The 24,542-nt window shown below is 39.2% G+C and overlaps 1 protein-coding gene across 2 annotated transcripts in view; it reads right to left on the bottom strand.

Moving 5' to 3' along the window:
* Positions 1-17,126: 17,126 nt before the first annotated feature.
* TTLL7 (tubulin tyrosine ligase like 7) overlaps positions 17,127-24,542 on the bottom strand; it is a 212,292-nt gene continuing 204,876 nt past the window's right edge. Inside the window, exons 20-21 of one of the 2 annotated variants that reach the window (XM_036758272.1) lie at positions 24,174-24,344; positions 17,127-18,095 (exon numbers count right to left, since the gene is read on the bottom strand). In XM_036758272.1, the coding sequence (XP_036614167.1) occupies positions 17,978-18,095; positions 24,174-24,344 (289 nt within the window). In that variant the 3' untranslated portion in view covers positions 17,127-17,977. Of the gene's footprint in view, positions 18,096-22,991; positions 23,169-24,173; positions 24,345-24,542 lie in introns of those variants that run through there. The other variant, XM_036758273.1, reaches the window with a different exon arrangement.

Here is a 24,542-nt window from a genome sequence, read left to right as displayed (position 1 = left end):
TGGGTTCCAACCTTGGAGAAGAGGTAATGACTTCTACCATACTTTCCTGAAATTCGGATCGCTAAGGCTTTCCACAAATTGCAGCCACAGCAGACAAGCCCATAACAAACAGTAGATAGAATCTTTCGAGATAAAGAAAATAATAATAACCAGTGTTCCTAATCAAATTTTGTGACCAGTCTTGAGGTGAATTTAGAGGCACATGTGGTATAGCCAGAAAAGAATGATAATGCACAGGATCATTAGAGCCCTTCTGAAAATAAAGGAGAGGATTCCACCACCTTGGAAGAGAAGTGATCCAAGAAAGTCAAGATGATGGATCCCACTAATTCCTGCCACCTGAGGTTATATGGGTTTCATGTGCTGCTGGCTGAGTATCATTCAAAAATTCTTTGAAACTCACGAATATTTGTGAAATCATCACCTGGGTGATTGATGTTGGAACCACAGGATTGGTTAATAATGGCAAAGGCTTCCAGCAATCAGAATATTCAGTGCCATTTGATTTTCCATAGCCATATGAGCCACAGGGTGCATTTCTGCCTCTAAGCCAGAGATGGCTGCTGTGGTTTATTGAGTGGCTGCAGATATATCCTGAACAAGTCTTTGAAGTTCTGCAGACATGTTCCTGACGGAATCTAACATTGCAGTCATTCCCAGATTAGGAATAAGAGTCCACAAAAAGCAATAACCTATGCCAAGTTTCACTACAAGATTACCAACCAGGCCCCCATGTTTCAGGCAGTTCTTATTTCTACTAATCTCAGAAAATTATAACACTCACAGATGAAATTAGATAGGCTATCCCACAAGTTCCATACTATCTTGGTGTAAGAGAAGAGAAAACAACTCCAGCATAAGACAAAAAACTGACCAGAGGTTACCAACCCCTATGATGACTCAGCAATCCTTGTGGTACCATTAGTAAGATTCTGAGCGTTGTAGGAGACCTTTGCAAAGGAAAGATTTCTGGGAGGACTATTATTTCCTTTAAAATGTCAAATTAAAACATAAGGGAAAATACATTATTGACATCTAGAATGGTGAAAGAAAAATTACACTTTACTGAGTTTCCTACATTGACGTTGGAATCTTCAGTTTTACTTTTGTTAACACAGAGAGCAAAATTTGGTAAAGGATGGGCCACGGCTAACAGAGGAAGCCTAGGTTTAAAACTCACTTGGGTCACATGATGTGATAAGATGTGAAATTTGACCTGGGAAACACCTGAGGAGCTTGATTTTCACAGAGATTGGGGTGGCCCATTTAGTTGGCTCCCAAGAACTACTATTTACAGTACATCTAGCAAGCACAAAAGGTGCAAATGACCCAATAAAAGAAAGATTACTGCCTGTTACTTGTGACATGACCTCACTTGCATTAACAGGGAAAGCTAACAAATTCACTGACAAACATAACCTCTCTGTGTCCCTACAGCCTTAGTATGATGTAGTTTATGACCTATCCAGCTATGCATACCAACAAGAGAATTATTCCAAACCCACTCATTCTTACGTGAAGCAATAACTGCTATTAAAGACAATGAAGAATTTCCCACATAGATATAATTGGTCCAAGAAAACCTTCCTGCTTCAGAGCTAGAGTTTAACCACCAAATAATTCCTGTCTTATTACAACTATTGCTCTAGGTGGAGTTGAGGGTTTTAAGTCTTTTTTCTTATACCCGTACAGATAAGGCCTCCAGTATTCTTTGCGGGGGATATGTATAATAGAGTCAAAAAGATTATGTTCTGCAATGATTCCATTGTTATGACCATCAACTTCTTGCTTTCTCCTTAGTACAGAGTTGGCTTCTTTGTGACTAAGGGAGATAGTATTCAAATTAAATGTATGTTGCAAGCCATCCTTTGGGGTGGGTAGATACTCATCATCCCCAAGGATAAAAGACAACAATAAACAGGCCAAGAACATAACAAGGGTGGTATTGCCAGACAGCCTTGCCATCTTTTTTCACCTATGTGTGGACTCCTCAACTGAGCAGGGCTTGGATTCTTCCAGATTTTCATCCTTTCCAACTGTAACTGAATTACTCATGCTCAAAAGTGTTTCAAGAGTATCATATTCTGATTTTTCTATTCCAGTGTCACTTTTATCTCTGTCTACACATTACTCTGTCTTATTTTCAAAATATGTCTCTTCTGTTATGAAACAGCACTTATCTATTTGGTTACAGTTGGTAAGAACAGTTGGATCCTATCCATCCTTGGAACATGTGGTTTCGGCTTGGGTCAGAAACATCAACATCCCAACTAGAAAACATTTATAACAATAATAAACTCCCAATGATGTTAGTACAATGATCAATAGTGACACTGAAATTCAGAAAAAGAAAAACATACAGTCTTCCCATCTGCCACGAGGGGGACAAGATAAAAGTGATAGGACCAGTGGTGATAGGACCAGTCACTGCGCTAGAGTCTCATGGAATACTGAAGGTATAAAATACACTGTAGAAGAACTGCTGGAAGCTGTATTGATAGGGAGTTATCCAAAGTGACTTGTTCCTACAAAAAAGGCTGATTCACGGAAGCATTCAAAGACAGAGAGGTGATGCTATGAGGTTCCAGATCATCAGTTTTTGAGTAGCTTGGGAGGGTGTAGATCTAAAATGCGGAAGTCCAGAAGACATACGTCCAGTTCCACTAGAGGAAGAAGACTTGTTGCCTGTCATACACAAAGTACGTCCTTCTGGGAAAACCAGTATTTCCAAGAGAAGCTCCCTGGAATTCTAGTAGAAACTGTGGGAGCATTTTTGCACTCCATTAATCTGATTCCCAGGAATATTGCCAAGGACTCCATTCTCTATTTGCCAGCATGCCATACTAGGTTCACATACAAGGCTTTCACCTCTCTGACTTGGTTTGAAGTTAGAAGACTGGGTCTTGGAGCAAAGGATAAGTGTTGCTGTTAAAATCAAGACAAAGACAAAAGGGGGAATATGGTCCACTATCTGCATGATCTTTCTCGTTCCTCACATCATTATAGCCATCAGCAGAAATGTTGGAATCACCAAATAGCAAACAATCTCCAGCCATTTGAGGGGAAAGAAAGCGGCTGTTTTAGCATAAGTTGTATAAGCCTTTGTCCCCTCCCCTTCACAGGTACAAATAGAACCTGGAGAGGGAGTGTCCCCATGGCAAAAGCTGGGTAGCAACATCAAAAGCAAAAGTAGTGCATGAGGAATACCTCATCTGGTTTCAGATACTGTCTGAGTCAGCTAAAGAAAAGACTAATTCAGAACCACCAAAATAAGACCCACACTCCTATAGGAAATGGTGTGTTGTTCCTGTCTAAAAAAGTGTGATTATGATTAAAAAAACTTTAAGAAGAACCTAAAAGAGTCATAACCCAGAATGTGGCACAGGGTTTTTTTTTTTAATTTATTTTTAATTTATGGGATAAAAAAAGCATTTCCATGACATAGTACAGTGAAAAAAAAGATTATACATGAAACTGCAAATCTACTATGCACGACTTGCTATTCCTTTCAAATATACAACAAAATTATTATGTAAATTTCTTTTTTCCCTTCTTTCTTCCATACTTCCCCCCAGCCATTAGATACAAATAGGTATATATGTGTATGTAAAATTATTCTATACATACTTCTATTTATCAGTTCTTTCTCTGGATACAGATAACTCTTTCTTCATATGTCCTTTTTAGTTAATTTGGATATTTGTAATAGTCCAAATAACTTATTCACTCAAAGTCATCCTTAAGAGAATATTGCTGTTACCGAACACAATGTTCTCTTGGTTCTGCTCATTTTGCTCTCCATTATTTTGTTCAAGTCTTTCCATGTTTGAACTCATCACTGAGCTCATTTCTTACAGCATAGTAGTATTCCATCATAATCATACGCCACAACTTATTCATCCATTTCCCCACTTGATGGGACATCCCTGCAATTTCCAGTTCTTTGCCACCACAAAGAGAGCTGCTATAAACATTTTGGAACATATAGGTTCTTTTCCTTTTTCCTTAATCATCTTTGGAAACAGACCTAGTAGTGGCATTGCTGGATCAAGGGGTATAGGTAGTTTAATGACTCTCTGGGCACAATTCCAGATTGCTTGTCCAAAATAGTTGGGTCAGTTCACAATTCTACCAACAGTGAAATATTGTCTCCACTTTTCCACATCCCCTCTGACATTTGTTGCTCTCCCCTTCAATCATTTTAGCCAATCTGGTAGGTGTAAAATGGTATCTTCAAGGTTGTTTTAATTTGCATTTATCTAATCGACAATGATTTACAGCATTTTTTCATATGACTATTTGTGCCTGACCTGCAGTAGATCATTCCGAGCTTGTATTGGTCTGATCAGCCATAGTCAGACACACTGTAACTTGACTCTAACACAGTGATGTCATTTTGGTCCTCTTCGAGAATGAAAGATATCAACCAACCAATAGCTGTCTTTATATCTAGGTCATGTACCCATTTTGACTTTAACTTGGTAAATGGTCTAAGATACTGGTCTATGTATGGCACAGGTTTTATGTGTGAACAATGAATCCATGAGTCCTTTTCTCCAATCTTGATGGCAGTGAGAGCAGTCAGTAGAACCCGGAATGGACTTTCCCAAGAAGGCTGAGTCCCATTAGTTTGCTAAAAGTTCTTCACACAGAAATTTTTGCCAGGGTAAAATCATGCAATGAAAAATGCAAAGGTCTAGTTTGTACTATAACTCCTGCAACATGAAGCTCTTTCTCTCTATTTTGCAGTTTTCATATATAGGAAGCATTCCCACAGAGCAATTCCCACTAGGGAAAAAGATTTTGCACTTATAGGAAGGTGACCAAAAAAATTGCATAAAGAAAAATATGTCTTGGTCTGCTATGCAGATAGAACAAAACCAAAGGGAGAACACACGAGGCCATTACAAATGGGTTTCAAAGCACAATTTACCAATCATCATCTTTAGTTCCTCATTCATACTTTCAACTTGGCCAGAACTTAGAGGATGGTATTGGTGTGAAACTTAGGAGTGACACCAAGATTAGAAAGAGAATGGAATCTGTAAAATGAGACCTGTCAGAGTCTATGCAGGCAGGTAGATTGTACCTGGCTACAATTTCTTTAATGAGTTTTTTGATAAAAGGGCAGCTGTGGCTTTAAAGCTAAGGAATGCCTCAACCCACCAATTAAGTTGGTCAACGAAGATGACAGTATTTATAATGACCTGCTTTGGGCATATTAACAAAATCAATCTGTAAGTGTTCAAAAGGAGTGAAGTTAAAGGATGGGCACCAAAGGCTTTGGCTCAAAATGTATGTTGACTTAAGGCTAGGCAAACTGGACATGTGACTGTTATGCAAAGCGCCACTGGGGTGATGCCTTGAGCAACCCATCCATGCCTAATTGAAATTGTTATCCCTTCTGTGTCATAATGGCCTGCCTTATGAACGGAAAGGCATACCTGGTGAAAACTCTGGGGGAGAAGAGGCTAACCTTCCTCAGTCACCCAAACCCCAGAGACCGGTTTATCTTTGTGCTGCTGTTTCCACTTCCCAACCTCGGTCTTACGGTAGGGAACATTGCAGAGCACAATTTGTTCCCCCCCAAATGACTGGAGATTGTTTGCACTCACTTGATATCAGAGCCATTGGAAAAGAAAGAGTGATCAGTTGACAATGGAGATTGTTGAGATGAAGGACATGAAAGAAACTTTCTAGAGCAGCTAACTTTGTAGTGGCATCTGCCCAGGCATTCCCATAAGAGACAGGGTCAGTTCTATTGGTATGAGCAGAACAAGGAACAAACACCACAGCCTTGGGTAGTTGAATGGCAAAGAGAATATCTTTGATAAAGTCTGCATTAGCAATAATCTTAAGAGGAAGTTAAGAATTCAAATTGAAACCACAACATCCTGACATGACAAACATCAAAAACATAGCAAGAGTCAGTGTAAATGGAAGCACTCTGGTCAGCAGCAAGGTGATGGGCTTGAGTAAAGACAATGAGCTCAGCAGCCTAAGCTCAGCATTAAGGTTAGAGAGCAATGAAGATGCCTGAAGTATATCATGGTCAGAGACCACAGAGGCTCCAGTATAGTGCTCACTATCTCTCATGAAAGAAGAGTCATCAATAAGAAAAACAAAGTCTGGATTCTTTCTTTTTCTTCTTTTGGAGGGGGGAAGGCAGGGCAATTGGGGTTAAGTGACTTGCCCAAGGTCACACAGCTAACATGTGTGTCAAGTGTCTGAGGGCAGATTTGAACTCAGGTCCTCCTGACTCCAGGGCTGGTGCTCTACTCACTACACCACCGAGCTGCCCAAAGTCTGGATTCTTAAGAGGCACATTCATAAAGTCATCATAAGGCTTTTCAGTCAATCAGTAACTGAGGTGAAGTCATGCTTACCAGAGATAGGTAGCTCAGGGAGCAGTGTTGCAGAATTGAGAACAGAACAGCATTATAAAGAGACATTCTCTTTCCCTAGCAGTCACCTCATACCCCCACCTGCTTCTGGTCAAAAAAGACTTGAGTACAGTAGCATAGCAATAAAGCCTTGACTTAATGGGGGCACTGTACTTTTAAGGGACAGCCTAGGACAAGATCACATGCTTTCTCCACTAAGACGGCAGTGGCTGCCGCTGACCACCGGCAAGGTGGAACACACACAGGTATATCATCCAGCTCAGCTGAAAAATAAGCCATGTGGCACAGTACGGGTCCTAGCGGTGGAGTTAGGACCCTGGAAGCCACTCCCTTCCATTCATGTACAAAGAGAGTGAAAAGCTCACTGCAATCTTGGAGTCCTAGGGCAGGAGCAAGCACTGCTACTTTTTTAAGGCTGGTCAAGGCAGCAAAATATTCAGGATCAGGATGCAAAAGTTCAGTAATCTGGTTTGTAGTCAAAGCAACAAGAGATTCAGTAATCTCACCACATGATGGTATCTACTGCTGACAATATCCTACTGATTCAAGGATGGCACATCTCTGCTTCTTAGTCTTTGGAACAGATAACTGTTGAAAAGTACTGTATACATTTTTTTGGGAAATAGAATGTGTCCCAGAAGACAAGACAAATCCAAGATACTCTACCTCAGTTTGACACCACCAAACCTTCAATCTGGAGACCTTATGGTCTTTTTGATGAAGCTGAAGAAGGAAATGATGGCTGTCCTTTTTGGCAAGATCTCAACAGTGGGTGATGCTAGCAGAAGACCATCAACATATTAGACTAGGAACACTGAAGCTAGTTCTTGCTGCAAAATTTGGAAGAACAAAGTTGTACTTCAGACATCCCCTTGAGACAAACGAGTCCATGTCCACTGTTGATTGTTCCAGGGGAAGGCAAACAGGTATTGGGAATCTGGAAGGATAGGAATGCTAAAAAAATGCAGAGCACAAATCTACCACAGTAAAGCAGGTTGTCTCACAAGGAACAGGTAAAATAGTGTGGCAGGGTGAGGTACTACATGGTGCCCAAGTATTAAGTATTGATATCATGTAAATTTTGCACAAAACGATAAAGTTCTGCCATCTGGACCTGATTTAGGATTCTTGATTGGTAATATGGAAGTATTACAGGGAGATTTGTATGGCACAACACCTTTATTCCCTTAAGTCAATAATAGGTACAATATCTTCAATAGCTTCTCTAGATAGAGGGTATTAAGGTATAGGTAATGGTCGATTTCCTTTAGTAGTAATAGTAACTGGGACAGTTGATTTCAGGAGTCTTACATCAGAGTATGAGGTAGCCCATAAAGAGCTACAAATATCAGGAGGGGTACAGGGGTCTTTTCTACTATGGATGTGTGAGGATAAACCAGGAAACAATGAAATCAAAGCAATCATTGATAAGGTCTACCAATACAGGGAACAAAGAAGCTGGGTCATCTGGTTGATGTTGAGTCCAAGTATTGTTGGGAAGACATGAGATAGTGGCTTCTAGTTTGCCATAGAAGATCTCACCCCAACAAAATAGCTGGTGCTTACTGAAAGGGAGCCTACAGTAACTTCTTGTGGGGATAGGATAGATACCTCTTGGGGATCTCCCTCAATTTCCACTATGTTTATGGACCCAACAGGGGAGTATCTAGAAATTGGCATTTTTCTTAAGGCTGAATAAGAAGATCCAGTTTCTATGAGACTATCACAAAAGGTACCATCAATCTTAAAGGCAATTTGGAGTTCCCTAGTCTAAGAAGAGGCAAAGATGGGATTCCATCGCTCCTGTATATCTTCAGGTCATATTTAGAGGTTATAATTCTATCTAGGGAGATGTAGACTCAATGTGAATATCGCCCCAGCGCCTGTCTGGTATATGGAGTCACTCCTGCCAGTTATCATTATGGGATTTTTACCTGTTCATCCTGTGCTCCTTTTTTGAAGGATGTCAAATTTGAATGTTCTGGCAGAGTACATCCCTCACCTTCATGCTAGAGGATTTCCTTGCAGCTGTCTAAAACCTCTCAATTTGCCTCGGGGGGCTTACAAACCCATTGTTATTTGGTGGCCCCAAAAGTCTATTACTCTTTCACCCCTGAGGTCTGGTGAAGCTACTGTGGAATCTTTCTTCTCCCTATTCTTATTTTTTTTTTCCTTAAACAGTTCTGAGTAAGATGTCCCTTTTTATTGCAATAAAAGCACTCTTGTATTTCACTCTCAGTTTGTGTAGCATGGAATGGGCCTGTGACCTGAATTAGGGTCACAATGGATAGGGTTTTTAACTTGGCCTTCTCCTTTCTATCACCCACTGTATTTCTTCCTTCATAAACATATGAGGCAATGGCCTTCATCATCTATATTTTTCTCATGCCACCTAGGACAGTGCTTATGGAAGTGCTGCCTGATTTCTGACATTGATTTATTGAGAAAGGTGGCATTAACAATCCTTGCATCCTGGGAGTTAAGAGGATCTAACCCAGCGAAGGACTTGGCACTTCTGCATAACCTGTCATAGAAGCACATGGGGGAGGAGGGTCTCATCTTCTTGGGTAGTCTCCCAAAGTTTACTCCAGTTGTCTGGGTGTATAGCACAGAGTTCTATGCCCTGAATTAAAGAATATATGGCTTGAATCAGCAGCATATCATGTGTGGGGTTATTAGGGTCCCAATTTAGATCTGGTAAAAGCCAATTAGGAAGACCCCTGGACCTACTGGAACATTTCCCCTTGCAACTATTACTAGCTGCTTCTATTAAGGCAGTTCTTTCTCCTGGGGAGAGCATGCTTTCCATTAAGTCAGTTACATCTCCCCAGGTAGAATTATAACCTCTAAATATGACCTGAAATTGGGTTTTATCAGCTGCAGGATCTTCATCAAATTTAGCAGTATCTTTCCTTCAAATATAGTGGTCAGAAGAGCTGAGTGATGTCCTCCAACAGGGGCTCCAGCCCAATAAACCTTTTACATGAGAGGGAAAATGCCAGTAGGCTGTTCTTCACTTGTAGCTGTTGTAGGAGGAAGAGACTAAGATGGAGGTGCAGAGGAAGAACAAAGAGGAAGAAGAGGATTGGGTAAGGTAGGAGAAAGACTGGAGGGTTGGTTGAAAGATGAGAGGCTTAACTCAGAGCTTCCTAACAATAGCAGTAATTCATTTGGTCTATGTGCTGTTTAGGAGGTTGTCAAGAAAACACCTTAATTTTCTAAGTTAAGTCAAAACGTCCAAATATTGGCCAAACAAATCACTATTTTCAGACCACACCTGACATAGCCTAACAGCTCTTTTCTTTGTCATACTCTGTTAGATTGTGGGTTGGGGAGTGGGTTTACCCTTATCCCATGATGCAAGCATTTACACAAGGAAGATCCTGTAGGAATGCTCATCTCTTCCTGGGCAGCCCTAGTGAAGTTTTCCTCCCTGGAGGTCTCCTAAAAGAATTTCTCTGAGAACATTTCCTCTAGAAATTCCCAAAGTTCCTAATTTGCTTCTGAGAAGTTCCAATGAAGACATTCCTAAAATGTCTGAGGGTCCTTCAAAGTAGGTCCTTTCCTATCAGGATATTCTCTGAAAGAATTTCTCTGAGAACTCATTAGAAATGCCTTAAGACCCTAATTAGCTTCTCTGTCCCCAAGGTAAAAAATGCTCAGTTGTCCAGGAAGTAGGTTTTGATATAATTCTCCAACTTTTTTCAATCAGTAAGTCTTTGGGGGCTTAATTTGATGGTCTTTGGGAGTTCTCAGTGAAAATCCAAACCTCCTTTCTAAGAGCAGCTACTGTTCCAGGAGTTAGGAGACTCTGTCTGAAGTCACATGGTTCAACTTCTTTAGTATCTACTCCTTCAGGCTGACCCAATGGGCATGGTAACCACAATCTCTTCATGACCAGGCCAATTTTTGTCCAGTGGGTGCAGAGATATCTTAAGAAGTCAAGTCACAGAATTGGTGTTTGACTCATTAGGTTTAGAGGAGCCCCCAGGTGGCCTTAACAGGTGTTCGTATCAAGGATTCACATGGTTCAGATTGATCCCTTGGCCCTCACTTTCTACCATGGCTCAGGTGTGGTTGTCTCAGGAGCCTAGTCACAGGCTTGGTCCTTGCTTATGGATCTAGGAAAAATCCATAGGTTGAGCCTGCTGAAGGCTCAAGGTGTTCCCATTGGCAGCCCCTGCTTTCAAGATTGCAATCACTGCTGTCCACTCATAATAACCTTGGGGCAGCTGCTAACCAACCTTAGCACCTGAGCACATCAGTTCATAGTTAGGGAGCCACCTGAGGGGACACAATGTTTCCCCCACTGCTGGGGTGCCAACCAGCAGGTTAAGTCCTAGTCCCGATGCTCAGTTTATGACTAAGAGCCACAATGTAGTACTTTCTTTCATACATAGAGACCCAGAGACCAGTTCCACAATGAAAGACAGGTTTAGATAATCAATAACTGGCAATTTCAAATAAATTTTACATTCAAAACCCCAATTTGTGCTCAAAAATTCTAAAGAAGTAAAAGACGAAAAAGAGGAAGTTATAAAGAAAAAACGGGCTAGCTTCCCAAGACCTTACATAATTGGCCAAAGGACAGTCAGCTGATAGAAGGAGGAAGTGATACCGGTATTGCAAAATCAGCCTGGGTTGGTGAGCACTATAAATTTTAAGACTTTTTTAAAATCAGCTTCCAACTTTTCCTCATTTTAAAATTCACCTAACTGCTTTGTGGCCTTTCTATCTGAACCTATCTAATACAGAAATATCAAATTTAATTTGGAAATAATTGTTAGTCCCATTGTCAAGCCTAATGAGGGAAGCCTTTCAAAGTGAACATAAAAGACCATTAATTTAGAAATAAAGGCAGTCACCAACTGCACTTTGGAGAGGCCCACCCATAGCATGGACAATTTGGGTGCAAAGGTTGAGGGAAGTCCAACCTCCCAAGGCCATCTTCCTCACAGAAACCAATGATGAAAAAAATCTGTCTGGGGTACACTCCTTTTTGGGTCCCTTAGGGAGAATGGCCCAGGGGGTTGGGGTCTATGCCTTGACTTCCTAACTGGCTTGACAACAATGCAGGCTGCAAAATTACAATTCACAACAAAAAGCAACTGAGTCAGAGCTCCAAGCAAGATCAGTTTAGACTGGTGGTCCCTAAGAAATTGGATCTAAGACCTTCTTCTTGGTCAAGAATCCCTCAGCTCATGGGCCACTGGTTTTTTATAGCCCTTGGGAGATTACTAAATAGAACCAGGCAGTACAATTGCATGATTGGTCATTTTCAGAAGGGGGGGAACTCCTATGATTGGCCAAAGGAGACATCTATCAACCACTTAGAACTCTGTCGGCAATATTTTTGGGCTTTCCACAGTGTGAAAGAACATTATGAAAAGGTGATGTCAGAGGGAAACTGGTTTTTCGGGCAAAGTTCACTCATCAGTGTGTGCGGGGGTGGGGTAGGGGTAGTGCCAATACAGCAAATTCCTAACACCAGTTACTCTAAATCTTTATAACAACCCTAATACAGTGCAAATCTATCCTACAAATCAATCAGAAGTAATATTATCATAAATACATGGTGGGTTAATTAACTGTAAACTACCTCTTATTCCTACAGTAATAACTACATAAAACTTTATTCTACTTAACGCATTAATACAATCACTGATACCCATTAAAACACAATGAACTGAGTAAACACTAATTAAATTGAGGAGGGGTATCAAAATTGTTTTCATAGAACCTAAAGCTCTTTGTTGGTTCATAACAAAAATTTCTCCATATAATAACCTAGATGATCTTTGTGGAATGAAGCCATAGGTGCTATATTTGTATTTGATTCTCTGGCCATGTGAAGTCCAACTTTCCAGACCCGCCCCCCCCCCATCCCCCTGGGGACAGGATCAATTAAATGATTTGGTCTTCATTCTTTAGCATTTCCTATAGCATTCCACACTGTTCTTCATCAACGACTCACAATCCCTAGGTACAGTAAGTATTCTGTTCTTATGGTATTCTAAGATCACAGATTTAGCATGGAAAGACACCCTAGTCCAATACCCTGCCTTCACTTTATGACTGAGGAAACTGAGGCCCAGCAAAGGTAAGTTAACATGCTTAGGATCACACAGCAAGAACACAGATGGGATTTGAACTTAGTTCCTCCATCTCCAAATCCACAGGTCTATCCATTGCACCAGGATGACTCTCATACTATTTTTATCAAAATATTTTTTCCCAATTACATGTAAACAAAATTTTTTTTCATTTTTTTAAAAAAACTGAGCTCCAAATTCTCCTTCTCTCTTCCCCATTTCTGGAGAAGGCAAGCAATTTGATAGATTATACATATGCAGTCATACAAAACATTTCCATATTAGACATGTCGCAAAAGAAAATGCACGACCCCCACCCCCAAAGCAAGATAATAAAGCAAACAAATATATGCTTCAATCTGCATTCAGACTATATCAGTTCTTTCTCTGGAAGTGGATAGCATCTTTCATCATAAGTCCTTCATTCTTGGACCATCGTATTGCTGGGAATAGCTAAGCCATTCACAGCTGATCATGATAAAATATTACTGTAACTATGTAGACTATTTTTCTGGTTCTATTCACTTCACTTTACATAAGTTCGTGTAAGTCTTCTCAGATTTTTCTGAAAATATCCTACTTGTTATTTCTTATAGCACAATAGTATTACATTATAATTATATATCACTTGTTCAGCTATTTCCCAATTGATGGGAATCCCCTCAATTTCTAATTCTTTGCCACCAGAAAAAGAGGTGCTATAAATATTTTTACACATATAGGTCCTTTGTCTTTTTCCCTATCTCTTTGGGATACAGACCTAGTAGTAGTATTTCTGGGTCAAAAGGTAAGCATACTTTTATAGCCCTTTGGGCATAGTTCTAAATTGCTCTCCAGAATAGTTGGATCAGTTTACAACTCCATCAACTGTGCATTAATGTCCCCACTTTTCTACATCCCTTCCAACATTTGTCATTTTCCTTTCCTGTCACAGTAGCCAATCTGATAGTTGTGAGATGATACCCTAGAGTTGTTTTAATTGGCATTTCTCTAATAAATAGTGATTTAGAGAATATTTCATGACATGTTGTTTTGATTTCTTCTGAGAACTGCTTGTTGATATCCTTTGACCATTTATCAATTGGGGAATGACTCATATTTTTAGAAATTTGATTCAGTTCCCTACATATTTGGAAAATAAGGCCTTTATCAGAGAAACTTGCTGTATTTTTTTCCCATTTCCTGCTTTCCTTATAATCTTGGGCAAAAACTTTTAATTTGATGTAATTGAAGTTTTTCATATTACATCCCATAAAGCTATCTTCTATTTGGTCATAAATTCTTCCCTTATCCACAAATCTGACAGGTAAAATATTCTATTGTCTCCTGGTTAGCTTATGATATCACCCTTTATGTCTAAATCATGTACCCATTTTGACCTTATCTTGGTATATGGTGTGAGATGTTGGTCTACGCCAAACTGCTTTTCAGTTTTCCAAGTAATTTTTGTCAGATAGTGAGTTTTTGTCCCAAAATCTTGGAACTTTAGGTTTGTCAAATAGTAAGCTGCTATGGTCCCTTACTACTGTGTATTGTGTACCTATCTATTCCACAGATCCATCACTCTATTTCTTAGTCAATACCAGGTTGTTTTGATGGTTACCACTTTGTTCTCATTCATTCTCATTTTCATTCTCTATCTCTCTCTCCCTCCTTTCCTATCCTTCCTCAAAAGTCTGTTTTGTTACTACTCTCTCCCTCAGTCCCTCCCTTCTATCAGCCCACCTTCCCTTTTCTTATCTCCTTCTCCTCCTACTTCCCAGCAGGGTAAGATAGATTTCTATGCCCAAATGAGTGTCTATTATTCCCTCTTTGAGCCAATTCTAATGAGAGTAAGGTTCAAGTACTGCCTGCCACCTCCTCCCATCTTCCCCTTCATTGTAAAAGCTTTCTTTCATACATCTTTTGTGTGAGATAATTTTACTTGTTCTTGCTCTCCCTTCATCCTTCTCCCAGTGCATCCTCATTTCTAACCCCTTAATTTTATTTTTTGAAATTATCTCACCATAGTCATCGCACACCCATGCCCTCTGTGTATGTATACTCCTTCTAACTGCCCTAATAATGATAAAGTTCTTAGGAGTTATAATGAGCATCTTCCCATGTAGGAATGTAAATATTATAACCTTATGGAATCCCTTATGATTTCTCTTTTGTGTTTACCTTTTTATGCTTCTCTTGAGTTATATTTGAAAGTCATTTTTTTTTCTATTCAGCTCTGGTCTTTTTATCAGGAATGCTTCAAAGTCCTCTATTTCATTGTTTATTTTTTTCTTCTGAAGGATTATATTCAATTTTTATGTATAGGTTATTCTTGGGTATAATCCTAGCTCCTTTGCCTTCCAGAGTATCATATCCCAATCCCTCTGATCCTTTCATGTCAAAGCTGCCTTCCTGTGTGGTCCTGACTGTAGCTGCACAATATTTGAATTCTTTCTTTCTAGCTGCTTTTGGTATTTTCTCCTTGACCTGGGAGATCTGAAATTTGACTATAATATTCCTGGGAGTTTTCATTTTGGGATCTCTTTCAGGAGGTGATTGGCAGAATCTTTCAATTTCTATTTTGCCCTCTGGTTCTAGGATATTGGGGCAGTTTTCCTTGATCATTTCTTTTAATGTGATGTCTAAGCCCTTTTTTTTTTTGATCATGGCTTTGAAGTAGCCCATTAATTCTTAAATTATCTCTCCTCAATATATTTTCCAGGCCAACTGTCTTTCCAATGAGACATTTGACATTTTCTTATATTTTTATTCTTTTGATTTTGTTTTATTGTTTCTTGGTGTCTCACAGAGTCATTGGCTCCCACTTGCTCAATTCTGATTTTTCATTTTCTTGAGGGAGTTTTTATACCTCTTTTTCCATTTGGCCAATTCTGTTTTTGATGGCACTCATCTCTTCAGTGGATTTGTCTGCTTCTTTTACCACTCGGCCAATTGCTTTTTAAACTATTATTTTCTTCAGTATTTTTTGAGCCTTTTACCAAGCTGTTGCCTCTCTTTTCATCATTTTCTTGCATCATTCTCATTTCTTTTCCCAATTTTTCCTCTACCTCTCTTATTTGACTTTCAAAATCCTTTTTCTTCCAGTTTCTTCCAGGAATTTTTGTTGGATATGTATCTAATTCACATTTTTCTTTATGGTTTTGCTTATAGCTACTTTAACACAGTTTCTTCTGGGTGTGTCTCTTGATCTTCCCTGTCACCACAGTAACTTGTCATGGTCAGGTTCTTGTTGTTTGCTCACTTTCCCAGCCTATTTCTTGACTTTTAACTTCATGTTGAAGTTGAGCTCTGCTCCCACAGGAGGGGGCACTGTCCTAAGCTTCAGGTCTTTCTTGTTAACTTTCCAGAGCTAGCTCTATGGGTCTGTAGGTTTTCAGTGCTTCCAAGTGGTATAATCTATGGAAAGCTGTGGTCATTGCTCTCTTGGCCTGTGCTCTCATCTTTACCCAGGGTGAGATACTGGTCCTCTGTAGCCAACAGCAGTATCCTTCCCCCTGGTCCTGGAACTGTGACCAGGTCCACTGTTTTCCTGCAGCCACAATTGCTAGTGTTCCTCTCTGTCTTGCAATTGAGATCAGGGTCCCTAATCCCCCATGAGTAAACATAAGCACTCCTCTCCAAACTGTAACAACAACCAGGGTCCCCTGCTCCTCTGTGGCCGCAAATGCTATTGTTCCTTTTGGCTCTGGGATCCAGAATTGTACATGGGCAATGCAACAGGGTCCTGAACCCAGCACCAGCAAAGGGTTCCCTGTAATCTCTTTCTGACCTGTTGTTCGACCCCCTCCACCTTCGATGGGCTGAGAGCTCCTGAAGCTGCTACTGCCACCAATGCAGCTGCTTCCAAGGTCCACTGCTAACACTTCAGTACAGCCTGAGCTGTGTATTCTATGCTGTGCTTTAGGCTTGGCTACCATTCTGGTGAGACAGACCTTTCCTGCCAACCTCCTAAGTTGTCCTGGGCTGGAAAACTGTTTCACCCAACCTTTTGTGTTTTGGTTCTGCTGCTCCAGAATTCAACTGTTATTTTATTAGTGTTTATAGGTGTTATTTTAGAGTTGTTTGGAGAGAAATTTAGGAGAGCTTGACTGAACGCTTCTCCACTCTGCCATCTTGGCTCTGCCTCTCCCTATGTTGTTTTTAAATATAATTCAAACACTAATAGTTCTAATTATGCAACTTTCTATACTTCATATGACTCTCCTGCACAGACACTACAGGCCAACCTAAATGACCTTCTTACTCTTCACCATCTCTTCTCTCCATGCTTTTGCCTTTGCTGCACCCCACGCCTATAGTTCTCATTTCTGCCTTTTAGAATTCCTAGCTCCCATCAAGGCTCAGCTGAAGACTGTCTTCATCTTCTAAGTTTCTAGTGACTCCACCCTGTCCCCAGTTGTCTTGTATCTATTTTGCATATATTATGCATATGTCTACATATGCACATTTCTTCTCCGGTAGAACAGTAGCTCCTTAAAAGCAGGAACTGTTTCATTTTTGTCTTTGTATCTTCAGTGCCAAGCACAGCTCAGGGCATATAGAAGGTGCTTAATAAATGTATGCTGATTGCCACAAAATCCCAAAGAACACTGACAGACACATGTCACAAAAGACACATAGAAAGATGTGATGGTGACCATTACCTTCACTTTTATTAGTTGAATCCAGTTAAAAGCACATATCAGACTTTTTTGTTTCATTGTGTTTTGTTTTGTTTTTAAATCCACTGGATTGTCTTCACTTAGACCAAAACGTTGCTTCACTAGGCTCTTACTGGAAAATTACATTAGTACAGAGAGCTCAGGTTTTCACAAAGAGAAAAAAAGGAAGCTGGAAAATTAGATCTGGCTTTTTACAGTCCTTTTCAATAGGAATGATAAATCTATTTTATACTGAATCATCACATTAAGCAACATCAGACTTATTATTTACTTTTTTTCAAACAGTCAATGAATCTATGTGAATTAACAAGGTATTATATAATAAGTAATGTATTTCAAGTCAAAAGGTACTGTAGCTAGAAAATAATTTAACACTGTAATGGGATCGCCAAGATCAATTCTATTTTATAGATTCTGCAGCAAAAATAACATTTCTAGTAGGAAGGAATTCATTATCAACCTAGCAAGATCTAGACATTCACATAATTGTGGAAACAGTTTTTAACATGGTTTATTACATTTCCAGAAGAGTTAAGCTTTTAGAGTAAGGTGGGGGAGGAGGAGCTGGTTAAATTTTCTTTCATATAGAGTAATATATATATGTGTGTGTGTGTGTGTGTGTGTGTGTGTGTACATATATATATACACACACACTTATAGACAGATATATGTTTGATGGAGTGTCTATATATATAATCTTCCCATATATTATATATACATAAAACAGCATTTATTATTTACTTTCTTTGCGTGTTTAAATTGAAGGAAAAAAATGAATTGCCAATATGTACAGCCCATGACAAACTTTCCTTTGGTTTCACAAATGGGCATATCTGGGTGTAAACAAAACATTGGGATGTTTCACTGCAGAAGGGTTGAAAAAGTTGTAGGACGGTGTTTTCAAGATGAACTGTGTAGTTCCTGGTAGTAAATACCTAAAAATGATGGTTAAAAGATCAGATTTTAACAAGCAAGGCAATACATTTCCACCTAATTGTCAGTTTCTTATGGACGATACCATGTGAAATGACCCTAGACTGGCTGTGACATCCATACCACAAGAGCTATCTACTCAGATGTTTCTCACACAACACAAGAAGAAATCAGAACACCCACTCCCAAGGTTGGTCATCTGATTTAGAGTGGATTAAAATATTTTTACATTGTTACATTTGTGAAAATTCTGATTGCAAAAAAAAAAATGATGTGGTCATTTTTTTTGAATCAACAAAATTGCTAAATCAAGAATATTGAATTTTCAACCTATAAAATGTCTTTAGGTTTCTAACAGGTTATTTAGCTCATTAGGGCCAGTCTTTTAGAAGGGGAAATTCTAGATCAAGAAAGGTATGGCAGGCCTGGCTTCTCTTTTCAGTCTTTTTCTCCAACCTCTCTGAAGGACCTCCCTCTCCCACAAGTGACCACCTATGGAAGGCTCATGGAGAGCAGATGCCATCCCAGAAGGGTATATACATTTTAAAAAAAAACACCCTACCCAAGGGCAAAATAAAGGATGAGCCTTCCCTCACCAAGAAATCCCATCATAAGGAAGCCACCCTGACCAAATACTATCTGATGACTTACATGATAACTGTCAATGTAGACTTCCTTATAAATCCGTATAAAAAGTAGATATTTTTCTTAAACTCATGATAGCTACTTCACTGCTTCATGTATGTACCCTAAACACAAAGTATGAAGTACTGCATAAGTTTGAACATTTAGCATAAGAGAAATTCAGGCTATAGTAAAATCAACTACTTCCAGGGACATCAAAACCCTTGATCATGATTTAATAATGCTTTGTTGTTGTACTCTCCTGTTGCATATGGAGAAACTGAGGAACGATAAAGTTAATAAACCATGCTATGGGCATCAGAATTGACCCAAATTTTGTACCTCATGAGATGCTCATGACTACACATCGGTATAAGCAATACTAATGATATGCTTTGCTTCATCCTTGTTCAGAGCCACACATGACTTGTCACATCTCGGGTATTTGTTGTGTCTGCATGCCACCTCTCTATTGCTAGGATGATGAAAAAAACCCTCTCTCTATGAGCAATGGAATGGTATCCAGCTGGCTAACTCGATAATGAACATAGAATCGATCAAGATATTCCATTGGAAACCATTAGCAGTATTTAAAAAAAAAACAATTATTCAGCCATGGTGATAATTATGAGGGTAATAGGAATACATCACGTAAAACAAATGACAACATAACTGTGGAGGAAAGAGATTTCAAAAAGCAGGAGGGACAACAAGAGGGAGTCCCTAATTAACAGCTGTCTTGGAAAAGAACCTGGAGCAGTAATAGAATATCTTACTGACCCAGGAACTCTCCAACTTCTATCACCGTATTCCTACTTTTACAGGCATCCACTCTCACATGAGGGCTACAAAAAATATTGGCAGTGGCTTTGTTACTTACTTTATGGAATACATTGTTGGCAGTCATACCTTTGAGTTGGCAGGAAAATATTCTGTGCATGTACAAATGCATGTATATACCTACTTTAAAGTGTTGACTGATGTATGTAAACTATCATTTACTATAAGTAATTTCCATAAAACAGACAAGATAGTAATTTTTAATGATTCTCATAAGCATAATTATATAATATATATAATTATATATATATAATTTAATATCATTTAAATTCATTTCTGAATAACAAACTATAATTGCTAAAATCTTCAAGTTAATAGAGCAGTAAGAGAACACGAAACATCCCAAATTAAATCCATATTTCATGAATGACAAGTCGAATGTAAGCTCCTTGAGGGCTGAGACTAACTCATTTTTTTTTGTTATCTCTAATGCCTAGCATGGTGCCTTGCGCATGTTCGGTCATTTCTGATTCTTTGTGACCCCATTTGGGGTTTTCTTGGCAAAGATACTGGAGTGGTTTGCCATTTCCTTCTCCAGCTCCTTTTACAGATGAGGAAACTGAGGCAAACAGGGTGAAGTGACTTGCCCAGGTCATACAGCTACTAAGTATCTGAGGCCAGATTTGAACTCAGGAAGATGAATTTCCTGACTCCAGGCTTAGCACTCTATTCACAGCATCGCCTAGCCGCTTGCCTAGCACACTGGAACTTAAATGTGTGCTGAATGATGGAATAACAAAATTACTTGTTTTACATATCAAGATTATATACCCTTTCTTAATGGCATTCAGGTAGCTAATGCACATCAGTGTGTCACTGATAGCTAGTCTGATGCCCTCTGGCTAAGGAAGTCTCCTATCTCTCTCACACTTTGGGGCCTGGTACAAAGGCATGTGCTTAAACAAAAGCATTGCAAAGTTCTTTTATCTTCCAAAGAGAACTGCCTTCTGATGATAGGATTGCCCTAATGAATAATACTTCTACCTAAATTACTTTCTTTCAAAGTGCAAGTCACTTTTGTTTTCCAGATACCAGGAAGAGGGTAAAGTTCCTACATCCCTCCTGCCTGATGAACAGTTCTCCATTTGTACAGAAGAAACCAAAGAGGGAAACTGACACAACTTGTGACTTAGGTACAAGAGGGAAGAGAACTGGGCTGGGTTGGCCAGATCAGGGGCTCCTTAGTTATCCCTACCTTAAAATCAATAAATCCCAAATGTTCCATTATATTTTTAACAGAAATTTAAAGAGCATACTAGCTTTGGGAGTGGAAAAATATCTACCTTCCATGAACCCAAACTTTCTGATGTTCAGTAAAGCATCAAGAAAGCAGTAAAAGCCAAAAGGAAACTTTTTTTCAAATCTTAAAATGACAAGAAGGTCTTATGTGGGCTTTAAAAAGCACTTGAAATCACACTGGAAGAAGCATTTTTCTTTTTTTTTTTCTTTAAAGAGAGTACTGTGGGGTGTTTTAAAGCATTACAGGGTAATACAATGGATTATTTGCTTTAATATTCCTTAAAATCACCTGGGAGGTCCCTGGGACCACTGTCCTTGCTGAATACCGAAAATTATTTTTAAAGCATATTCTCTGCAATGAAGTTAAAATAATGTGATTAGATATTTCAGTAGGAACAGAATCTCTGGGAAGTGGATTTACAGACTATCTGCTGAATGTGCAAGCAGTACTGAAAATGAGAAAAGTCTGTGGCTTTGCTTTCATCCTACTTTACTCCTTATATACAAAAATCACTAACTCCTTGACATACTTGCAAGGCAGATTCACTTGATTACTGATAGAAAGAAAAAACAAAGATAAGAAGAAAAGCTATTTCAATCAAGAGATTCCCTATCTTACTAGAAAAGGAAAAACACATTCAAACTGCAAATGAAAGATGTCCATATTTTCAAACTATTGCTGATAACAGTGTGCCAAATGCCAATGGGGAAATTATTTCCCAGAAAATCCTTCCTCATCCCCTCATTTGGCTTCTTCAAAAGTTGATTTAGTCATCCTCTGGCATGAACTTCAAGGTGGGCTTCCATAAGCCTAAAGTTATTTCCTATTTGGGGGAACCCCAGAATCTGGGTCAATTTGGATACTGTTAGTCCTGGAGCCAAATCAACTTCTGGTACCCACCTAGGAACTCAATCTTTTAAGTCAATTCAACTTCCTGGGTGTGGGGTCGACAAGTGAAGTACATCAAAACACTGGTCAGTGGCTTTTACCTATGTCAACATTTAACCTCATACTTTATATTCACAAGGCTTTACTTTGCAATTTCTAATATCATTCCTGATAGAAATCCTATTATTTAGGGTAGCCTGAAAACAAGGCTCACAGTATAAAGAGAGCATCTTGGCTTCTCTTTTTTCCTTTTTATGGCAAAGCACAAATCGAGTCCCAAGAATGGTCCATTAACTATGAAGTTGGCATTAAAAAAAATGAAGCTTCTAATAAAAAACCCAGCAGTCCTTTCATGAAAAGGTAGGTCAGTTTGTAAGCCAAAGTTTTATTCAAAGAGAAGAAATGAGGGTGGGGTGGGAGGAGTTAGAATTAATTCCTGAATGTTTTTGGCATTTTAAAGAAGTTATTTTGGCAACTCTATGATCTAGGTAAATGTATTGGGTGGGGCGACTGGGAGAGGAAAAACTCACAGAAATAAGAAAGCAAAAAATAATTCTAGATAAAGCCATATTTTCTACATAGTAAAATACTATGCTGCATATTTTGCTAGTGTTAAGAATCAGTCAATCTTACCTAGTCTGCCTCTACAGCCATTAGGCTTCTATCTCTCTGCACTATTTAGTAATCATGTTGATCAACCAGTAAGTGTATCACTGAGTGCCTACTATGGCCTAAGCACCTGAAAGGTGTGCTCACTGTCTTCATAATGGATAACACAGATTCAGTACTTTCTCAGTCACCTTAAGAGCGCTGAAGATACTACTAAGCTACTGCTTCTTCCATTTCCTTAAAATTATTGTGCCCTTAATTGTGCCTCTCATATGACTAGGGTACCCAGGGCATTAAATTTCAGGTGTCTCTGACTCAGGTTCATGGGACAGGATTGCATGGGGAATTTCTCCACTTCAGAAGGGCCTTTCAGTGTTCCCACATCATCATTCAGCAATCGTAAGGTGACCGTAGAGGCCTCCAACTTTCATCTCTGCATCCCAAAGCTCCAGAGCACTCTTTGGGAATAGAGAGTCTATACAAAGGTAGCATCATCCAACTTCCCACAACATAAGAGGTTTGATGGTGCTTGGGTAGAAGTTGGTGCCACAGGCTTCTAAAGACAGTCACAGGGGCTGCTTCTTGGATTGGAGTCCAAGCCTACCTCAACTACGGTGTATGTTCCCCAAAGACATCAAAGGGTCCCATTCATGCATTCAGTAACATGAAAATCTTTTTGTTTTACTTCTTTTTATTTGTATGAAAGTATGATAAGCTTTATTTTCCATCTTTGGGGTTGTTCAATCAATGAAAATATCCAGATGTTACTTTGATGTTTGCATAGTCAATATGGTTTGGTGGCTAAATTTACCTCTACCATTGCTGAGATCAGTCAACGTCTGTTTCCAGTAGGAGTTAAACTATGTTAGAGGCCCTGCAACAGTCACATGACAAGATCTAATAAGTTTAGTTCATCCACAAATTCATCAGAAATGAACAAAGCTCACAAATAAAGCTCACCATAGTTTTTAATGCAATGTATTTTTGAGTAATTTTGCTGCTGCATTCTCTAACTATGCTGGGCTTGTTTTAGTTTTACTTTTTTTGGAGAGAATAAGTTTTACAACACATATCTCTGCAAGAAGGTTTTGAATTAAAAAACTTGATTTCTGGACGAGAGGAGCCTCACTTCCCTTAGTGTTACCTAGCACCTCATATTAAAATTCTTAAGGATCTTCAAAGCTATGGCTACTTCCTGCCTCCCTCAATGGTGCCCCTGCATGTATAAAAATACCACACAATACCCTTTACATCTTAGTAGAATCCACGCCAATTTTTAAAAAGTCGAGTAAGGGCTGCTTATTTATTGGACTTTTGCAAATTAAAAGCAAAATTATTTTCCTACTTTCAGGGATAACAACATCTTTTATTAAAACAAATTTAGGAAGTTGACAAATTCGAATGTCAACTTGGAAGAACCACATTCACACTGGTTTGCTGGGCTTGCTTTTTTTTTTAACTACTACAAATAAACCAAAGCAATTCCCAGAGCACAGCCCAGCTTCTTGGAAGTTTAAGTTTTGGCTATGACATCATCACAAACTTGCAATAGGAGGATCAAAAACTAGCCATTACCTCTGAGGGCTGAGGAATCCTTGGCTATAAATGAGCCATCCACTTACATACTAAGTTTGCTAATATGACTTTGAAAAGCACATAGTCTGTTAGGGATTTATTTTTAATGTTTGGGAGAGAGTATCCCTGTTGAGTTCATCAACATTCAGTTCTATGCTTAAATGTTCTTGGGAGCTGATCATCTGCATGAACTCAGCCTGGAGACTTTTGCCCAGCTTATTTACTGGAAAAAGAATCCTACTGAGTGACAAACAGCCACTACTTTGGTGAGAAACATATTAGGGCCCCAGAGATGAAAACGTACCTGGTATTTTCCCAGTCTGGGCACACAGAGGACATGGATGCTCTGGAATCACTTGCGTACTTGTAAACCACTAGGAGGCAGTGTTTACAAAGCTGGACCAGCTGCTGGCAGCACTGGAGTTGCTGGGGAGTAATCACTTCGGTGCTTTTGTTGAAGATCGTCTCCCAAGAGCTGCGGTTGGCATGGAAACAGACAAGACCTCATGTAGCAAAAAAAAAAAAAAAAATGGCAACCTGTGAAAGAACTAGCAATGGGCGATAGAAGCAGCTCTATGTGGCTGAGCCCAACAAGTGATGGAAGACATTTTTAAAAACCACACACATACACACATTAGGAAGCGGTTCATTTTATATAAAAATAGCCACAACT

This window comes from Trichosurus vulpecula, chromosome 4, assembly GCF_011100635.1.
Source record: "Trichosurus vulpecula isolate mTriVul1 chromosome 4, mTriVul1.pri, whole genome shotgun sequence".
Taxonomy (NCBI): domain Eukaryota; kingdom Metazoa; phylum Chordata; class Mammalia; order Diprotodontia; family Phalangeridae; genus Trichosurus; species Trichosurus vulpecula.
The sequence above is the reverse complement of the archived record's forward strand: the minus strand, read 5'-3'. Positions and strand labels throughout refer to the sequence as shown.